Source organism: Corvus kubaryi, unplaced genomic scaffold, assembly GCF_017639235.1.
Source record: "Corvus kubaryi isolate FWS band 111438036 unplaced genomic scaffold, C.kubaryi_AGA036_p1.0 134, whole genome shotgun sequence".
NCBI lineage: Eukaryota > Metazoa > Chordata > Aves > Passeriformes > Corvidae > Corvus > Corvus kubaryi.
The window spans coordinates 4,266,958-4,282,748 of NW_024580668.1; the positions used below are offsets into that span (position 1 = coordinate 4,266,958).

At 44.5% G+C, this 15,791-nt stretch overlaps 1 protein-coding gene across 2 annotated transcripts in view; it reads left to right on the forward strand.

Annotated features, from left to right (window-relative positions):
* Positions 1-205: 205 nt before the first annotated feature.
* The window catches only part of CDH4 (cadherin 4), a 424,578-nt gene continuing 408,992 nt past the window's right edge, over positions 206-15,791 (forward strand). The window contains exons 1-2 of one of the 2 annotated variants that reach the window (XM_042046046.1): positions 206-361; positions 2,384-2,495. In XM_042046046.1, coding sequence (XP_041901980.1) covers positions 296-361; positions 2,384-2,495 — 178 coding nt within the window. In that variant the 5' untranslated portion in view covers positions 206-295. Of the gene's footprint in view, positions 362-2,231; positions 2,289-2,383; positions 2,496-15,791 lie in introns of those variants that run through there. The other variant, XM_042046055.1, reaches the window with a different exon arrangement.

Consider the following 15,791-nt stretch of genomic DNA (forward strand, 5'->3'; position numbering starts at 1 on the left):
TTTCCTCCATCTCCATCACCATCACCATCACCATCACCATCATCACCACCATCACCACCACCTTCCTCCCCCCCGCCCCGCTCCCCTCCCGCGGGGGGCGGTGCCTGTCGCTTTAAGCGGCGCGTGCCCGCGCGCGCGGGGCGGGGCGTGGCGGCGGCGCGCGGCGGGCGCTTCACCTGCAGCCCGGAGCGGGCAGCGAGCGGCGGGCGCGGGGCGGCTGCGGGACCCGGCCCGACTGCGGGACCCGGCCCGACTGCGCACCGCACCGCACCGCACCGCACCGCCCGCCGGGGACATGACGGCCGGCCCGAGCCGCCGGCTGCTGCTGCTGCTCTTCCTTCCCGTCTGGGGCTCGGCGGCGGTAAGTGGGGCGCCCCGGGGAAGCGGGCGAGGAGCATCCCCGCCGCGGCTCCTCCGCGCTCGCCGCGGCAACTTCGCGGTCGAGTGTGAGGATGGTGGTGGCTGCGCGCAGCTCCTGCCGCTGCTCCGCCGTTTCGGCCCCTTTTTAAATTCTAAATCGCCGCTGTGCAGTTTTAAATTGTTGGTTTTTTGAGCCGGGACTCAGGTGCCGCCGCGGTACCGGCACAAGTTGCCCTCCGCGCTGCGCCTCGCCGCAGAAACTTCGGGGGCAGCGGCGCGTCCCGGCGCGGAGCCGCTCCGAGCCCCGCGGTGCCCCCGCGGCCGCGCTGCGCTCCCCGCCGAGCCCCGCGGAGCCTGCGCCGCGCTGCAGCCCGTAACTTTTTATTTTGACAAGCCCCTAGACCCACCGAGCGGACCCGGATCGTGCTGGGGGGTGATGCTCTGAAAAGTTCGCGATTTTTAGGGTTTTATTCACACGCCGCCTGAAATTGAGAGGTTTCTGTAGAACATCAACAAGCGCCTGAACGCGTGGCTGCAGTGTTACAGAGCGAGCCGGGTGGCTGCTGGGTTTCGGGCTGGGCTGGCTGCAGGAACAAGAGCCGCTTATTCCTCTGCCTCAATCCCCCGGTGCCAAGTTGAATCTGTGAGGATGTCCCGAGCCCTGGGGAGGCTGGTGGGTGCGCAGGAATAGCCCCGATGCGCTCTCGTCTAGCCAGCACCGCTCTAATAATGGGGCGATCTCAGATTCAAAGCCCGCTATCCTCGGTGAGACCCTCTGAAATGTTTCCTAATGGCAACATCTTGCCCGCCGCGGTCAGAGTCCAACAGAGCCGCCGCTTCCTTGCGCTTCCCATGCAGTAGCTGGCATCCGTCTCCCGAGCGTGATTTTAAGCCGAGTGCATTGGCTTGTGTTCTGCTTACTAAGCTCATCCGAAAGGACCCTTCTCTCCGCTTCCCTTCCGTCTGTCTAATGCAGCGCTGTCTGTGTGCAGGAGTGTTTCGGGGGCCCCAGGGGGGCTGCGATGCTCCCCCGGGGAGGCAGGTGCACGCCTGGAGTTGCACTTTGCCGGGGAAGCGCCGCTCCCGGTCCCCCGGCTTCAGTCGGCGCTGCTGGGTCTGGAGGCGTCGGAGGTGCCGCTAGCATCGCTAAGCGATGCTCTGGCTGGCTCTGCCGACAGCCCGGGCGCGTTAGAAATCCCCTGCCACCAGCACTTGTTAGTGCGTAAATCACCTGGCACTCGCTAGGCATAAATCACGGGCTTGTGTGCTGTCAGCGAGTTCCTTTGGAGCTGGGGTCTGGGACCTTCCCTGCCGGGGAATCCCAAGGAACCTCGGCTGTTGTGACTGGACTGCCCTGTCCCTGTGGCGGGGGCTGGATCCTCTGCACAGTCCAAAGTTGCAGCTGAGTGTTTAGTTGGCTGCTTCCCTCTGGGTGCTGGCACGTTGTGCGCGAGACTGTGCATGGTTACGTTTTTAATTGGGATCCCCTCCATCCCCGCCCACTGCCGGGGCAAGTGCAGAGCCTGGAGGGTCCCAGAGGCAGCAGCAGGCAGAGCCTGGGATGCTGCTGCAGGGTGAAGGGGAAGGAAGGGTGTCCTCACCGGGTCGCAGGCTCCTGTGTTTCTCCCTCTCCCATCCTGGGGTCTGCCCAGTTTCTCAGTAGCAAACCTCAGTGATTTGGATGTTGCAACATCAGGCCTTTGCGTGTCTCCAGTTCGAGCACAGCGCCTTGATGAATTGCTGCTCTTTGTTTCCTCGCCTATTCTGACAGTGCCCAGTATTCCAGCCTTCCTACAAACAATGCTCTCTTGTAGTCAGGCAACTATTGCTGGCCCATTTTATTTTTTGCAGCTACAGTATGGATCCCCTCCAACAGATAGGCACTCTAACACAAGCAACTTCTACTTGCACACTGCTTTACTGTTCAGGTTTGCTCATGCCTAAACACTTCATCATTGGGTGCAAAACGTTTTCCCAAATGACAAAAGTCATGGTGTGCATTTTCCTTGTTTTGTTTTTGCAGGCACACAATGGGGATCTTACAGTTAGACCCACATGCAAGCCTGGCTTCTCAGAACAAGACTACACAGCATTCATCTCCCAGAACATCAATGAAGGGCAGAAGTTACTCAAAGGTAAGTGGAATAAAAAGCTTAATAGCTTCTGCAATAACTGTATTTTCAGGAGGTGAAAGGAGGCTTAAAGATGCTGGTTTTGATGGTGAAATTGTCTGCAGAATTATGTTTGTAGGAGGATGAAACACTAAGTGGTTTACCTGAGCACAGTTTTGAATACAGATGAATCATTCCAAGTCCGCGTGCTGTCTGCTTCAGGTGGATTGTTTGTTATACTATGCGAGGTCATCACTTCACTCTTGAGTCTCCCACTCCCACCCTGTCTGAAGGAACTCTGCATCTGATATTTTAGAAAGTATTTTTATGTATGAAATTCAAAGATCCCTAAATTATCTCTGCTTTGAAATGGATGATAAAGCAGACGTTGTTGTTGGAAATGTGGTAAACAAGCCTACAGACATTCTGTTCACAAATGTGGCATTCATTTTCATTACTGCCCCACTGACAACATGAAAACACAGGCAAAAAGAAACTACCAATTAGCTTTATAGTAATTGCAGGATTATAACCACTTTTGTGATTGTAAACTCTAAGATGTCTTCGTAATCCAAATAACAATAGATTATCCTGTGTATTGATCTGTCTCCCTTTCAAGTTAAAAATAATTAAACTTTATATTTGCATGATACAGAAAAATATTTTATTCCAAGAGCGTTTTTGAAGATCAGAATCCCCTCCCAGCACCCCAGGAAGTTGGGAGCACATCAGGACTTGGTGCTCCTCTCCAGGCTTTATAAACCCTTTGCAGTGTTTTCCTGAGCACATTTTGCTCACATGCATGTGTCTCTGCCAGAAAGCTGGGATTTCTGTCTTCCTCCAGAGCAAACACCTGCTCCTTTACTTTGATTTTTCTCAGAAGAGAGGGAGAGTTGTCAGTGCTCTCTCTGGCTTCAGCAGAATCCAGGACTGGACATTTTTGCTCTGCATGAGCTGGCAATCACTTTTGTTTCTGTGCCCAGTTGTCTTAGTGTTGCTGTTCAGGAATTCTCTTGACTGGCCTGGCATTAATTAGTAGACCTTGGGGAGTTTATTTTTAGTTTGAAGGGTAACCAAAGAGGGAATTGAGATGGATAAGCCCAAGAATATGCAACTCTAAAGAGACCAAACAGCAGTAGTTCACACACTTTGTAGCAATTTTTCCCAAACGTGAAGGCGGCCTTACAGGCCAGTCTGGAAACTGAGTAGATTTCATGCTCTTTTAGCTTTGCAAATTACTTGATAAAACAATGTTCTCTGAGTACTGTAGAAAGCCATGTCATAAATACCTTTGCTCAGAAGAGTGTTTTTCAAGTTTAGTGCTTGATATATTGTGCTGTGTTTATGGAGGTGGACAGCAGGGATGGAGCAGAAGGGTCTGTTTCGAGGCATTAGATGGCTGGGACTTTAAAAACAGCACACTGGCTGTCATTTCATTTCTGGTTTAACTGATAATTTTTAAATATGAAATTATATTTACACAGGCTGTCAAGTTGATTTGAATGAAAATATATTTCTATTTGATTTTATCCTTTAGGGACCAGTTGTAGTTCTACATTAGTCATGGCAAACCTGCCTCTGATTTAGGGCTGAACTCACCCTGGGGACATTATGTATCCATGCCCCACTTGTAAGATTCATGTCCTGGTAACATTGTCACAAGTTCTATGATTTATAAGCATTTTCTCAACAAAAGGAGGAAGAAAAAAGTGCAAGCACTGTGTTTGCTAATAAGCAAACTATCATCTTTGCACCTTTTAATCTACAGTCAAATACATGCTGTTGTTTATCATAGGAAGCAAATATATGTAATTAATTTATACAATAATGGGCGAGAAAATTCTTCTTCATGCTTGTGTTGTTCTTTATATATACTCTAGCATGTAAAATTGGTAGTTTTCCAGTTTAGATTTAATTTTACTTCCTAGCACTTGATGTGTCTGAAGCATAAAATGTTTATCTCTTTCTTCCATCTGGGTGAAGTATTGTACAATAGTTCAGACCAAAAATGGGTTCAGATTGCTTACATTATCATGTTTGATAGATTGACATATGTACTATTTCACACCATCTTACCACGCAAAGCTTTGCTGCCAGCTACCACCATCTTATTCATCAGCATTCAGTAATTCATCTGCAGGCCAAATGGGACTGTTTGCCTGAGCAAGAAAAAAAAAAAGAAAAAAAAAATGTAGGCAGGAATTCACCTGTCAGTGCTTTCATGGAATTTGGGGGGTGGAAAAAGCGTGCGTGTAGCTGGGATGGCTCTTGGGGGATTTCATGGAGCAAACGTGAGATTTTTATGGATAATGCTCACCTTGTCCTTAGAAGGAGAGGTGGGCAGTCCTGGGCCAGTTTATACCTAAAGGTTTGTCCGTCAGAAATCAGGGAGCATGGAGACCTCAGCATGGTGGTGAAATTCCTCCACACGGGGAAGTTTGGATGTTCCATGGCTCAGGATGAGCTGCATGGCAATAAACTCAGCATTTCCCCTTTAAGCTTTGCAACATCCAGCTCTCAAATGTATGCACTGTTATGAATGCATCAAAATGAAAGTGTTTATAGTATTCTAGGTTTGAATCAAGTTAAACAGATAATGACTGCTTATAATTGGTTTATTCCAATGGAAATAGCTTAGCCTTAATTTGACAACAAGAGCTTTTACAGAGTCATTGTTTTATTATAAGTATGCCGTAAGCTATTAGCTACTACTTTGTGGTTCATCTTATTTGCCTGAGTCAGCTCTCTAACATGCTCAAAAACATACAGATTCTAGCAGGAGCTATTTGTTACACAGTAATTAACTTGTTTATGATAAATGGATGGGAGAAATGTCACGGCATTTTGTTTTATGTATAAATGAAAAGCATCTGCATTCTAAAAATTTCATGTTAATTAGACTTAAAATAGTTTTCCCCAGTAGTGCCACAAATACCACACACTGCACATCACTGCCAACACTGTGGCCTGATGATGGGGTGTGAGCTGAGGTGATTTGTGGAGCCATTGCCTTCCTTAGAAATGCCATCACTGCATCTCTTAATGAAAGTTACTGGGGTGTGATCTGTTCTACTTTTTTTGTCTTTGTTTTTGTTTGCAGGATAATAAACTTAGTCTTGATCACTGATGCATGATAATGTTTAAGATATGTTCACTAAGAATTTTCTTCTTTAGCCTAAGGGAAAGATCTCCATGTCTGCAGTATGGCAGAGGACGATTGAGGCACAGGGATCTTTTCCTCTTTGTTAATTATTCATTTTAACTGATGGTGGTGAGAACATTGGTCCTGAGGGGTGGGGAGCAGGGGCATGTAGGGCTGCACTTCAGTTCAGCAGTGTCCCAGGGGATCTGATTCCTGATGTGAACTCAGTGCTTGGGAGTGATGATCACCAGTGGCCTCTTGGGGAAGGAGGGAAAGAAGGAGTAGGATACTGAAAGTGGTGTGCAATATGATATTCTTGCTATTGGCTTTATGCCCTTTTTTTTTTGTAGTGTTTTTTAAGATTATAATTAACAAAAAAAGACGTTTTTCAAAATTAGAAGTTCAGGTTTAATTGGCATGCAGTGGGGCTGTGGCAACTGGGAGTGGGTGGAATGGCATCAGGGTGTTGAATGTATTATTTCTTCAGTGTAGTCCCACCACAGCTCCAGCGCCTCTCAAACACACCTAAACAAAACAACTCACAGCAGACAACACAAGCAGGTGAGAGGCACAGCCGCTTTTTTGTTTTTCTGTGCATCTCTTCATCTGCAGTGATTCACATTTCTTTGCCCAGCCCAAGCAGGCCTGTGCTGATGGAGCAGGGTAACTTCACTTGCATAGGCAGCTACGTTTGGGGACAAGTGCGTGGCAGCACAGTTTATTTTCATAAGGGAAGATGAATAAACTCTGCCAGCATGTTCTGCTCTAAGCAAGTGTATGAAACCAAAGGTAGCCAAGCTCATGCAAATGCATAAAAATGTAATTGCTTCCATTCTAGGATTTTTACTAGCATGATTTTTGGTTAAAAACAAACAAAATTCATACAAGCTTTATTGAAGTACCTCTTTTTTCTTTTTATAAGAGTTCACTATGGAGACCATCTCTTGTAAGTTTTTTAGAGGTAGGATGTTATTCACGGTCCAAAGCTTTTTGTTCTCCCCATTGAGATTTCAAAACCTCCATCCTTTTCAGCCCTCACCACATCCAATATTAAAACTTAGGAAGGCTGTGAATAGTGTTTAGAAAGCATTGACTGCATAGACCAAAGAACCCCAGCATCCACAATCCCGTGGGATAGTTTGGAACAGTGTAGATGGTGTAGGCTTCCCACTTCTCCCGGGTCTAGAGTCCCGAAAATTCCCAGGTACCCCTCTGCTGTTAATTTTGACAGGAGCTTGATTCCCACAGGCAGGTCAAGGTCTGTCTCTGGAGAGTATGTGGGGATGTGTGAGGCTTCCCCTGCCCACAGTCGTGCCTGTGTCTTCCAGGTGCTCTTTTGTGTCTCCTACGGGTGCTTTTAGAAAGGGAAGAGCCTGAGGAATGTTGGGATTTGTTCTGGTGTTTGGTGGGGTTGTTGAGCACCTCTTGAGGATTGCTCGGTGCTTGCAGCAGCTCTGCTGCAGCCTCCTGGAATAGCCAGTACCTTCTCCAAGCTGCTCAGAGTTGAAAAAAGCGGAGAGGTTTTTCCATTCATGTTTTAATTATTTTCTGGTCTGTGATTCTGCATGGAAAGCAGTTACTGAAGTTATTGTACATGTAATTAGCTTCACAGTTCTCTAATAAAATCTGCAAGTAGGAGAACATCCATTGGGAACCCAGAACTCTTTCCCTGATCTTCCTTCCTTCCTTTCTTGGAGGAAGGAGAGGCAGACAGGCATCAGCTCTCTGCGTTCAGCTTGTACATGCTCCAGTGAAACTGCCTCTCAGAAAACACTTCTTGCATTCTGCAGGACAACTTCTTTTAAAAGCAGCTTCTTGTGATGGGCATGTTGCAAATCAAAACCATAATTTCCATCATGAGTTCCAGGGGAGACCCCAGAAAGAGCTGCTGCAGATCGGGGAACTGCTGATGCCTATGTATTTTTAATGTTGTTCTTCAGATCTAACTTCTGACACAAAAATGATGTTTAAGATGACATTTTTATCTAAATAAAATTTCACTTAATGAGACTGGAGTAGTCAATAACACTCTGTAGAGTTAATCCCCTTACACTGTTTAATAACTGTATATATTGCTTTCTAGTTCAGAGCTTTGAACCAAATTCCTCAAACCCAAGCAAAATTACTTTTTTCTGCATTCTGGGGAGTTAACTGATTTTTATCTGAATAAATCTGCTTCTCCAACAACAGATTTGAAGCTTCTCTCTTTTTTCAGGGATTTGTCTGTTAGAGAATTGCGCTGCTTCAAATTAGGCACTCTAAATAGGTATTAAGGAAGAAAATGAAACAATAATTTCTGTTGAATAATTTATTCATTTCTTTATTTATGCTTAGGCTTTTAGGAAATAAGCTATGTCTGGAACAGTATCAATTAGCTATTTATTGTGAAATACCGTTGTTTTGAACTCTAAGCTGATCGTTTTAAGTCTTTTAAGGTTAGAAAATGTTAATTTTAAAGTCAGTTCTTTGTACAGGAATTGACTGTCACTGACAGAGCTCATGAGCTCTGATCTCCCTGAGCAGATGCTGAAAGCATTCTGGAAATTACGGTTTTTGCATGTGGCGATTCAAACTTATTTATTCTAGCAGTGAAATATTTTCTTGCTTAATTTTCATTGACCTAATGCCAGTTCTCATTGCCTAATTTCATTGATATTTATGTGTAGGCCTCCTTCTGCCTTAATTTCTACTCTGGAAATGAGTCTCATGTTTTTTTAGAGGGAGCTTATTTCATTGCAAACTCAAGGAGGGGAAGTACTTGGTTCAACAGCAGCATGGGCCATGTGCACAGCTCATAGAATATTTTAGCAGTATAGATAATACTTAAAAGTCTTATTTGAAGGGCAAGAAGAGATTAAAACTACAGAGGATAGGATTTCATTGGAAATCTGCTGCTTAATGTTTCTCATAGAATGAATTTGAGTAACATAAGGAAAGAAGGGAGTTTCTGTTTGATTTGAGGTTACTGGTATATTCAAAATTAGGGCCGTTGCTGTATCAAGTGGAATTTTTTATTTTCAGGCAAATGGAAGTAGTAAGAACTAAGACTATAAAGTGATGTTTGAAAAGCAAAGTCCAGTCCTTGCCTCTGGGAGCTCCAGCTTTGAGTGCTTTGACAAGGGGGTTGGGATGAACCTGTGCCAGTGATTCCAGACAGATTTCTCCAGGATCCTGATGTGGAGCACTGCAGGAGGAATTGATCTGTATCCCTTTTTGTGTATGTAAACCTTTTGTGCTCTAGCCAAAGCTTCTGAAGAGGATTTGGCTTCACATTTAGTTTTCCTTTTGGTGCCTACATGAACCCCAGGGTTGCTTTTCCAGGTAAAACCCAGAAGTGTCCTTGCCCAGCCCTGCCATGGCAGGGTTTTCTTACTGCTCAGGATGCCATGATATATTGATATTTTATTTTAATATTTATTTATTAGTATTTCTGAAAGGAGAGGCTGAGAGTGCTGGGATTGTTTAGCCTGGAGAAGAGAGGTCTCAGGGGGAGACTTCGTCATTGTGTATAAATTCCTTGTGAGAGTGTGTTGAGATGCACAGAGCAAGGGCAGAAGAAAATGGGCACTGACACTGCAATGCAGGACCTTGCACTTAAATGTGGGAAGAAGCTTTCAGTGTGAGGGTTGTCACACTGGGAGAGGTTTCTCAGAGGCACTGTGAAGTCTCTGTTCTTGGAGATACTTGGAACCCAAGTGGACATGGTCCTGGAGCCTGCTCTGGCTGGCCTTGTGCTGAGCAGGGACTCTGGCAAGCAGCTCTGCAGCCTCCACTGGGCTTTGACCCTGGCAAGCACTTTGCAGGGGAAGAGATGAGAAGGCAGAGGGATGAACTGAGCTTTTCTGCAAATACAAATCAAACAGCTTTAAATAAAAACATTGCAACAGCCTGCAAAACATGATCCTTACTGGGAAATCGTGCTTCTTTAATTTCTTGGAAGCACAACCTCTAAAGAGAGAATAATTGAAACACCAGGGACCAGCATTCAGCTGTTTGCTTCCATTAATGTCCAGACTTAACCTAGGCAGAGTTTGTCTCCTGGCATAAGGAAATGTTACACTTATATTGAAAAAGCACTCAGTTTCCTCTTTAGTTTTAGTAGAATGAAAGAGAACATGCAGAGTTTCTGTTTTCCCAAAATATTTGTCTTATAACTGGCTACTTCGTTTCTTTCAGGAGGATGTTTGTTTCCTGAGCAAGTTCTCTGCAACATGAAAAATACTTGGGTTGAACAGGATCTCTTTTTGCCACAGGCTTGCGATTTTTCTTGTTTATGTTCATTATCCCTAATTTATTTATTAATTTTGGATTGCAGTTGCACAGAGGGAGTGGGAAGTGGCAAATGTTCTGGCATATGGGCTGCACTGTCGTTGGGAACAGTCAGCCGTGCTTGCTGCCCTGTGCCTTGTGACCCCAGGCTGCAGCATCCAGATTCCCGTTTCCTGCTCCCTTCCAATACAAAATCCTAATGATTTTTTGCTGTGCCCTCACTACTTTGCTGCTGCTGTTCCTCCCCACTTGCCAGCATTCTGTAACAGAGAGCCAGTGGCAGTAATTCAGCCGGTGCTGGTTGTGCTGCTGCTCGGAGGGGTCGCATCAGCTGCAGCCCATTAACATGAGCGTGGTAATGGCAGTCGCTGTGTGCAACGCACAGTGGGGGTGTTGGAAGCTCCTCTGAGGACCCTGAAGATATGTATGGGCCACCCATGAAGGAGAAAAAAAATAAGATAGATGCCCTTTCTGCTTTGAAAGGAGCCAGTCTGTTTTCATTGATACCCAGAAGCGCTGCAGTCATTAAAGGCTATTACTATGCCTATTATAAATCACAATTTCCTAGCAGTTCAGAGGTTAGTCACAAAAATTACTTTTAGTCTAAAATTTTCTTACACTGGGTTTGTCTTGTAGTAATTCCAGTCCTTCTTAAAATAATTATGAATGTAGCAATTATCCAAAGAGAAACAGTCAAGATTACAAAAAGCTGTGTATCAGTGCTCTCTGTCAGTTCATGTCTAGAGAGTCGTGTGTTGGGGAAGATGGAACAGGAAAACCTTGGAAATATGATTGCCTGACAAAAGATTTTGGGAATATGAAAACTACAGGCAACATCGAAATGAAAGCCACTTTTGAAATACCAGGTCTTAGTTACTGAACAACTAGAAAACAATGGTATGGCCACTGAAGTAATCCCCTCTTGATGAAACAATACCCTCTGCTTGCAAACAGGTCCAAGGGTCAGAGCAGACCCTACTAGCTCAGCAGAAGGGGTCCAAAGAGTAGTTTTTAGAAGTTAAGATGTAACACTCTATGGTAATATAAGAACTCTTATAGGCTGTATGTAAATGCTATAGGATTTGTATCTTGTATTAGATTGGTTAGTGACAATTAGAATATTCAGTACAGAAGATGATTTATTGTATTGTAACCAGGACTTCAGACATTCTGATTCTGATTCTCTCTTCTCTATTCCTCTCTTCCACTTCTACTCTTACTTCCACTCTTGCTCTTACACCCTCTCTCTCTCTCTCACCTGCTTACTCTCTTGGGCCTGCTCAGAGCTGAGTCTAGCAGCTCTGAGCAGTGCCCCAATACCCACGCCCTTTACAATAAACCGACTGTGTCCCAAGACCTGCCTATAGAGATCTCCATCCGTCTCCGTCCCGACCGAACCCGCCCGTAACCTACAGTCGTGGAAGGCAGGTCAGTGAAACAAATGTCTGTTAACTTCACCATGTAGCAAGAAAAGCATATTGGAACTATTGGTATATGAAAGAAAAACATACAAGCTTGGGAAGATGGTGGAAAATAAAGAAATTGCTACAGGTGATAAAGTGCAAGTCAGGACTAGTTTAAAGTATTAAATTTAATCACCTGTTTGTTCCTGATCTAGTCAGTGGGGGTGAATAGATAATTCCATATAAATGCCGCAGTTCTGTCAGTGAGTCTCACAGATGTCACTGAGAGCTGTTTGTGGTGTCTCCTGGACCTGTGTGTTGGTGTTTCCTGCACTCAGAACCAGGGCTGGTGGAGTCCAGGAGGATTCTAGTGCACACTCCTTCCCCAGAGCATGAGCAGCTCCTGTGGAACAGGTTAGTCACTGATGGGGACTTGAAGATCTGTTGGTGGGGACCAAAGCCACTATATTACATTGCTTCCCTTCCTCTGTGTTTAAGCTGGAGCTCTCTTGATGCAATTTAAACCTGTTTGTATTTGTCATAGGCACAGAGAACAGTTGCTGATTATTCTTCTCCCCCCAACACACTTGAAAATAGTTTTTTCAGGTTCTGTAGGCTGAACCTCTCATTTGTTCCCTCTTGTGTGTCGTGCTTGGCTCCCTCCTCTGAGCCCTTATCTTTGCTACTAACTTGATACTCCAGGTTGATGTGACACTGCCAGCCACGTCTCACAGTGCTGAACAGACAGGGAATATTACTTTGCCTGTTTTGCAGGCAATACTCCACTAGATTTATCTAATGTGATGATTGCTTTTTTTCTTACAGTATGATACTGTTGACTCATGTTCAGCTTGTGATCCAGTATAACCTCCCACATCATTTTTTGATGAACTGCTACCTACCCAGTCATTTTCTATATGTGTAGTAGATTAATCCTGCTGAATCGTGTTACCTTGCTCCTCTTCTGTTGAATTACATGTTATTTTCTTTTATCATCAGCCTCATCTAACTGGTTGGGATTGTTTTGCATTCTTGTCTTGCCATCTAACAGCATTGCAGTTGCATCCTGCTCGTGCATGGCTTGCAGATGTAACAGACATATGCTGCATTCCTTTATCTGTTCTGTTAATAAAGGATTGAACAAACCCAGTTCAAAACAGGCTGTGGCAGAGCCCATGTGACAGAGCCTTCTGCTCTGACCATGCACCATCAGAACATGCTCTGGGTAAAGTTATTTCAATAACTAAAGTTGAAATGGTGCCTTGGTGAACTGAGCCTTTAAAGCCTTCATGTCGTCTATCTGGGATCTGTAGGAACACAATTCCAAATGTCTTCAGTTGTCAGTACTTCTCCTGACTTTTAAGGGAATTACAGACACTAGGACCTCTGAATTTTCACCATCTAGAGACATTCTACGTTAAAAGCCTAGGCTAGGTTCAGGGAATTTAAATAAAATGCTGTTGCTGTGGGAGGGGAAGGACTGCTGGAATTCTCTGCCCACTGGGTTGTTTAAATGCCCCAACTCAGCTGCAGGACCAGAGGTGTGTCCAGGCTACAGGACAAAATTTTCAGGTTGGCTTTCCTCTGGATGCTGGAGGTCTGCTAATAAAAGACATTTTTATTGACAGATATGTTACCAATCCCAGTGTGAGCTGAAAGAATGGGATTAAATTAAAGTTGAAGCAGTAAATGGCACTGTTTACCTGTATGTGGTATAATCTGTTTCCACTGATGGCTGGGGATTTCCACCTTTCCTGTGTTCCCATTTCCCAGTTCATCTTGGAAGGTGTGGAAAGCAAGGTGTTCACCCTACACAAACCAGCTGGGTGTTGCACTGCCTGTTTTTACAGATCTGTATTATTCACAGACTGTTTTAGGAGGCCTAGCCCACACTTAAATATTTTACTGTTTAGGATCTCTGTTGAATTTTGCCCATCACGTCTGTGTGTTTTGGTAACTGAGGAAAGGCAGATGCCTGCTGCTCCCTGTGCTGGAGGAAGAGATTCTCTCTGCTGAAATCTTCTGGAACATCTCAATTTAGAGGGGGAAAAGAGCTGGGCTAGAGAATTTCCAGTGATTTGCTCCCAATAAAAGTAATTCCCTGGGGAGGCAGAGAAAGTCATTGTTTCAGACCCTGTGTGCCCTGCTACTTGTCTTTTAGGAGCCTGATGTTGCTGGCTGGTTGGTTTGCTCCCTTCAAAACAGGTTTACACAATTACACATGAAAGGCAACTGCTCATCTCCATAAGCCTTAAATATTTTTATATTGTGCCTGAATTATTTTGGAAATTAAACTTTCACTTGTTTACCTTTTTATGGGCTTTGGAACATTTTTCAGTTGATTCATCTTCCTTTTGGCTCTCTGTAGAGGATAAAGCAATGTGGGTAAATGGCATTATAAAAAAAAAAAAAAAAAGGATTTTTCATGTTGTTTGGATTTTTCCTTTGCCTGTGCAGAGAAGGGACAGGTTAAGGATGAAGAAAAATATGTGCATGGTTGATAGGATGAAGGAGAATCAATAGGTCAAGGCAAGATTTGGAGTGATGAAATATTCAAGGATTGCAACTATCAAAAATGTTTGGATTGCATCCAAAGATTTCCCCATCCTCTTTTCAAACTGCACGAAGAGACCCTCATCAGGACAAGTTCAGTGATCTCTGGAACGCTAAACTCTAGATGCCTGTTCAAATAACTGAATAGGAGATTGATTATCTCTGTGCAAAGTTTACTGAAAGATTTTTCTGCTTTTTTTTTTTTTTTTTGTTTGCCTGGAGTCTCAGATATAAGAGAAATTCAAAGTTGAAAGGCTGGTTGCTAGATCTGCTAACAAGCAAACTACTCCAATTGTGCTGGTGGTTTTGAGACCTCCTGACAAGAAGAAAGGCAGGAGGTTTAGGTTGGGCAGTAGCAAAATTTCATCACCGTCGAGGTCGTTAAACATTGGAAGAGGATGCTCAGGGCAGTGGTGGAGTCACCATCCCTGGGGGGATTTAAGAACCATGAGGATGTGGCACTTGGGGCTGTGGGTCAGTGAATGGTTGATGATCTTAGAGGGCATTTCCAACCTAAGCAGTTCTGTGAAGCCCCCAAAGAAGGGCTGTGTGGGCAGTTAGAAATGCCTGGGTTGGTGTTAGCAGAGGTTTAACCCTCCTTACTCACTGAACAGGCAGGGCATGGCACTGAGGCAATTCCTGTGAGTGCTGAATTAACTGTGGTGTTTTGGCAGAGATGAGGCATTTGACCAGAATGAATTTTCCTGGTATTTTCAATAAACAAAAGTTTTATTTTCCTTTTCTGCTGCGAATTGAGACATAATGTTGTCTGTATCCTGTTAAAGAGCAGCAGAACCAAGCAATGGTGGCACAGCCGATTTTACCTGTGCAATAATAGAGTAAGTTTCATGGCTGGAAGATGTGATGATGAAGCAAAGTTCTGTTAATGCAGCAGTTGTGTCCTTTTGCAATGCACCTGTAGGAGGGAGTTCAACATCTGTGGAGTGGGGCTGTTCTGGAAAAAAAAAATAGAAAATTAAAATAAGGATGGGAGGGATAAAGAGATGTGGATGCCTGGAGCCCTGGGGGCCCCACAAAACTGCTGGGCCAGGGCTCCTGTTGGGTCTGGACAACACCATCAATGGTGCATATTCTGGAGACTTAAAGCAAAGGCAATATTTCTGCAAGAGTTTATTAACAGTCTGAGTGGTTTTTTGACCTTTCATCTGCATCGGGGTCCCTTGTGAGCAGTCTTTTATTGCAGTGTATCTGTCTGCACTTCCAGGAGAAATTTGTAGGGAATCCACTCACTGAGAAATCTCTTCTTAGGAGAACTGTCCTGAAAAAGGAAAAACAAAAAACCAAACAAACCAACAAACCCAGCAACAAAGAGTAAAGAAAAAACCTCAAGTTTACATATCAAAATCTGTAACACATGCTCAGAAAGAGTTAATATCTGGTGAATGTCAATTAAGTACTTCCTCGGCTAATAAATAGCTTAGGAGGTATAAAATTTAATACTCCTAAAATTCCAGAAGCCTTTGAAGAACACGTTTAAATTGGACTCGTTGGAAGAAGGAGATTTAAAACTGACCTGTTCAGAGGTGAGTGGTGAAAAAGGTACAATGGAATGAGGCTGCATTTCTTCAACACAGAGGCATTTGGGCTTCAGTTTTGCTTTCCTGAGGTGGCTTCTCGACCAGTTTATTTTTAAGTTCTTGTGTAACACATCAGCTGAACTGCACTGGTAACAGTGGCCTGTTTATTTATGGGCCTATTTTTAAGTGTTTCTCAGGGCTCAGCTGGGCTGGGAGTGGGTCACTGTGCCACAGAAATAGCTTGAAGAGCATCTGTGTAGTTCTGCCCATGGCCATATCTACAGGTCCTGCTCACTTTCAGCCTTAAAGCATCAATCTGTTCCCCATTTCAGGATCTCAGGTACCAGATTCCCACTTTCCTTCTATTCTCTCCCCATCATGGTCATCTACAGGAAACAAGTGAGATGTATGCATG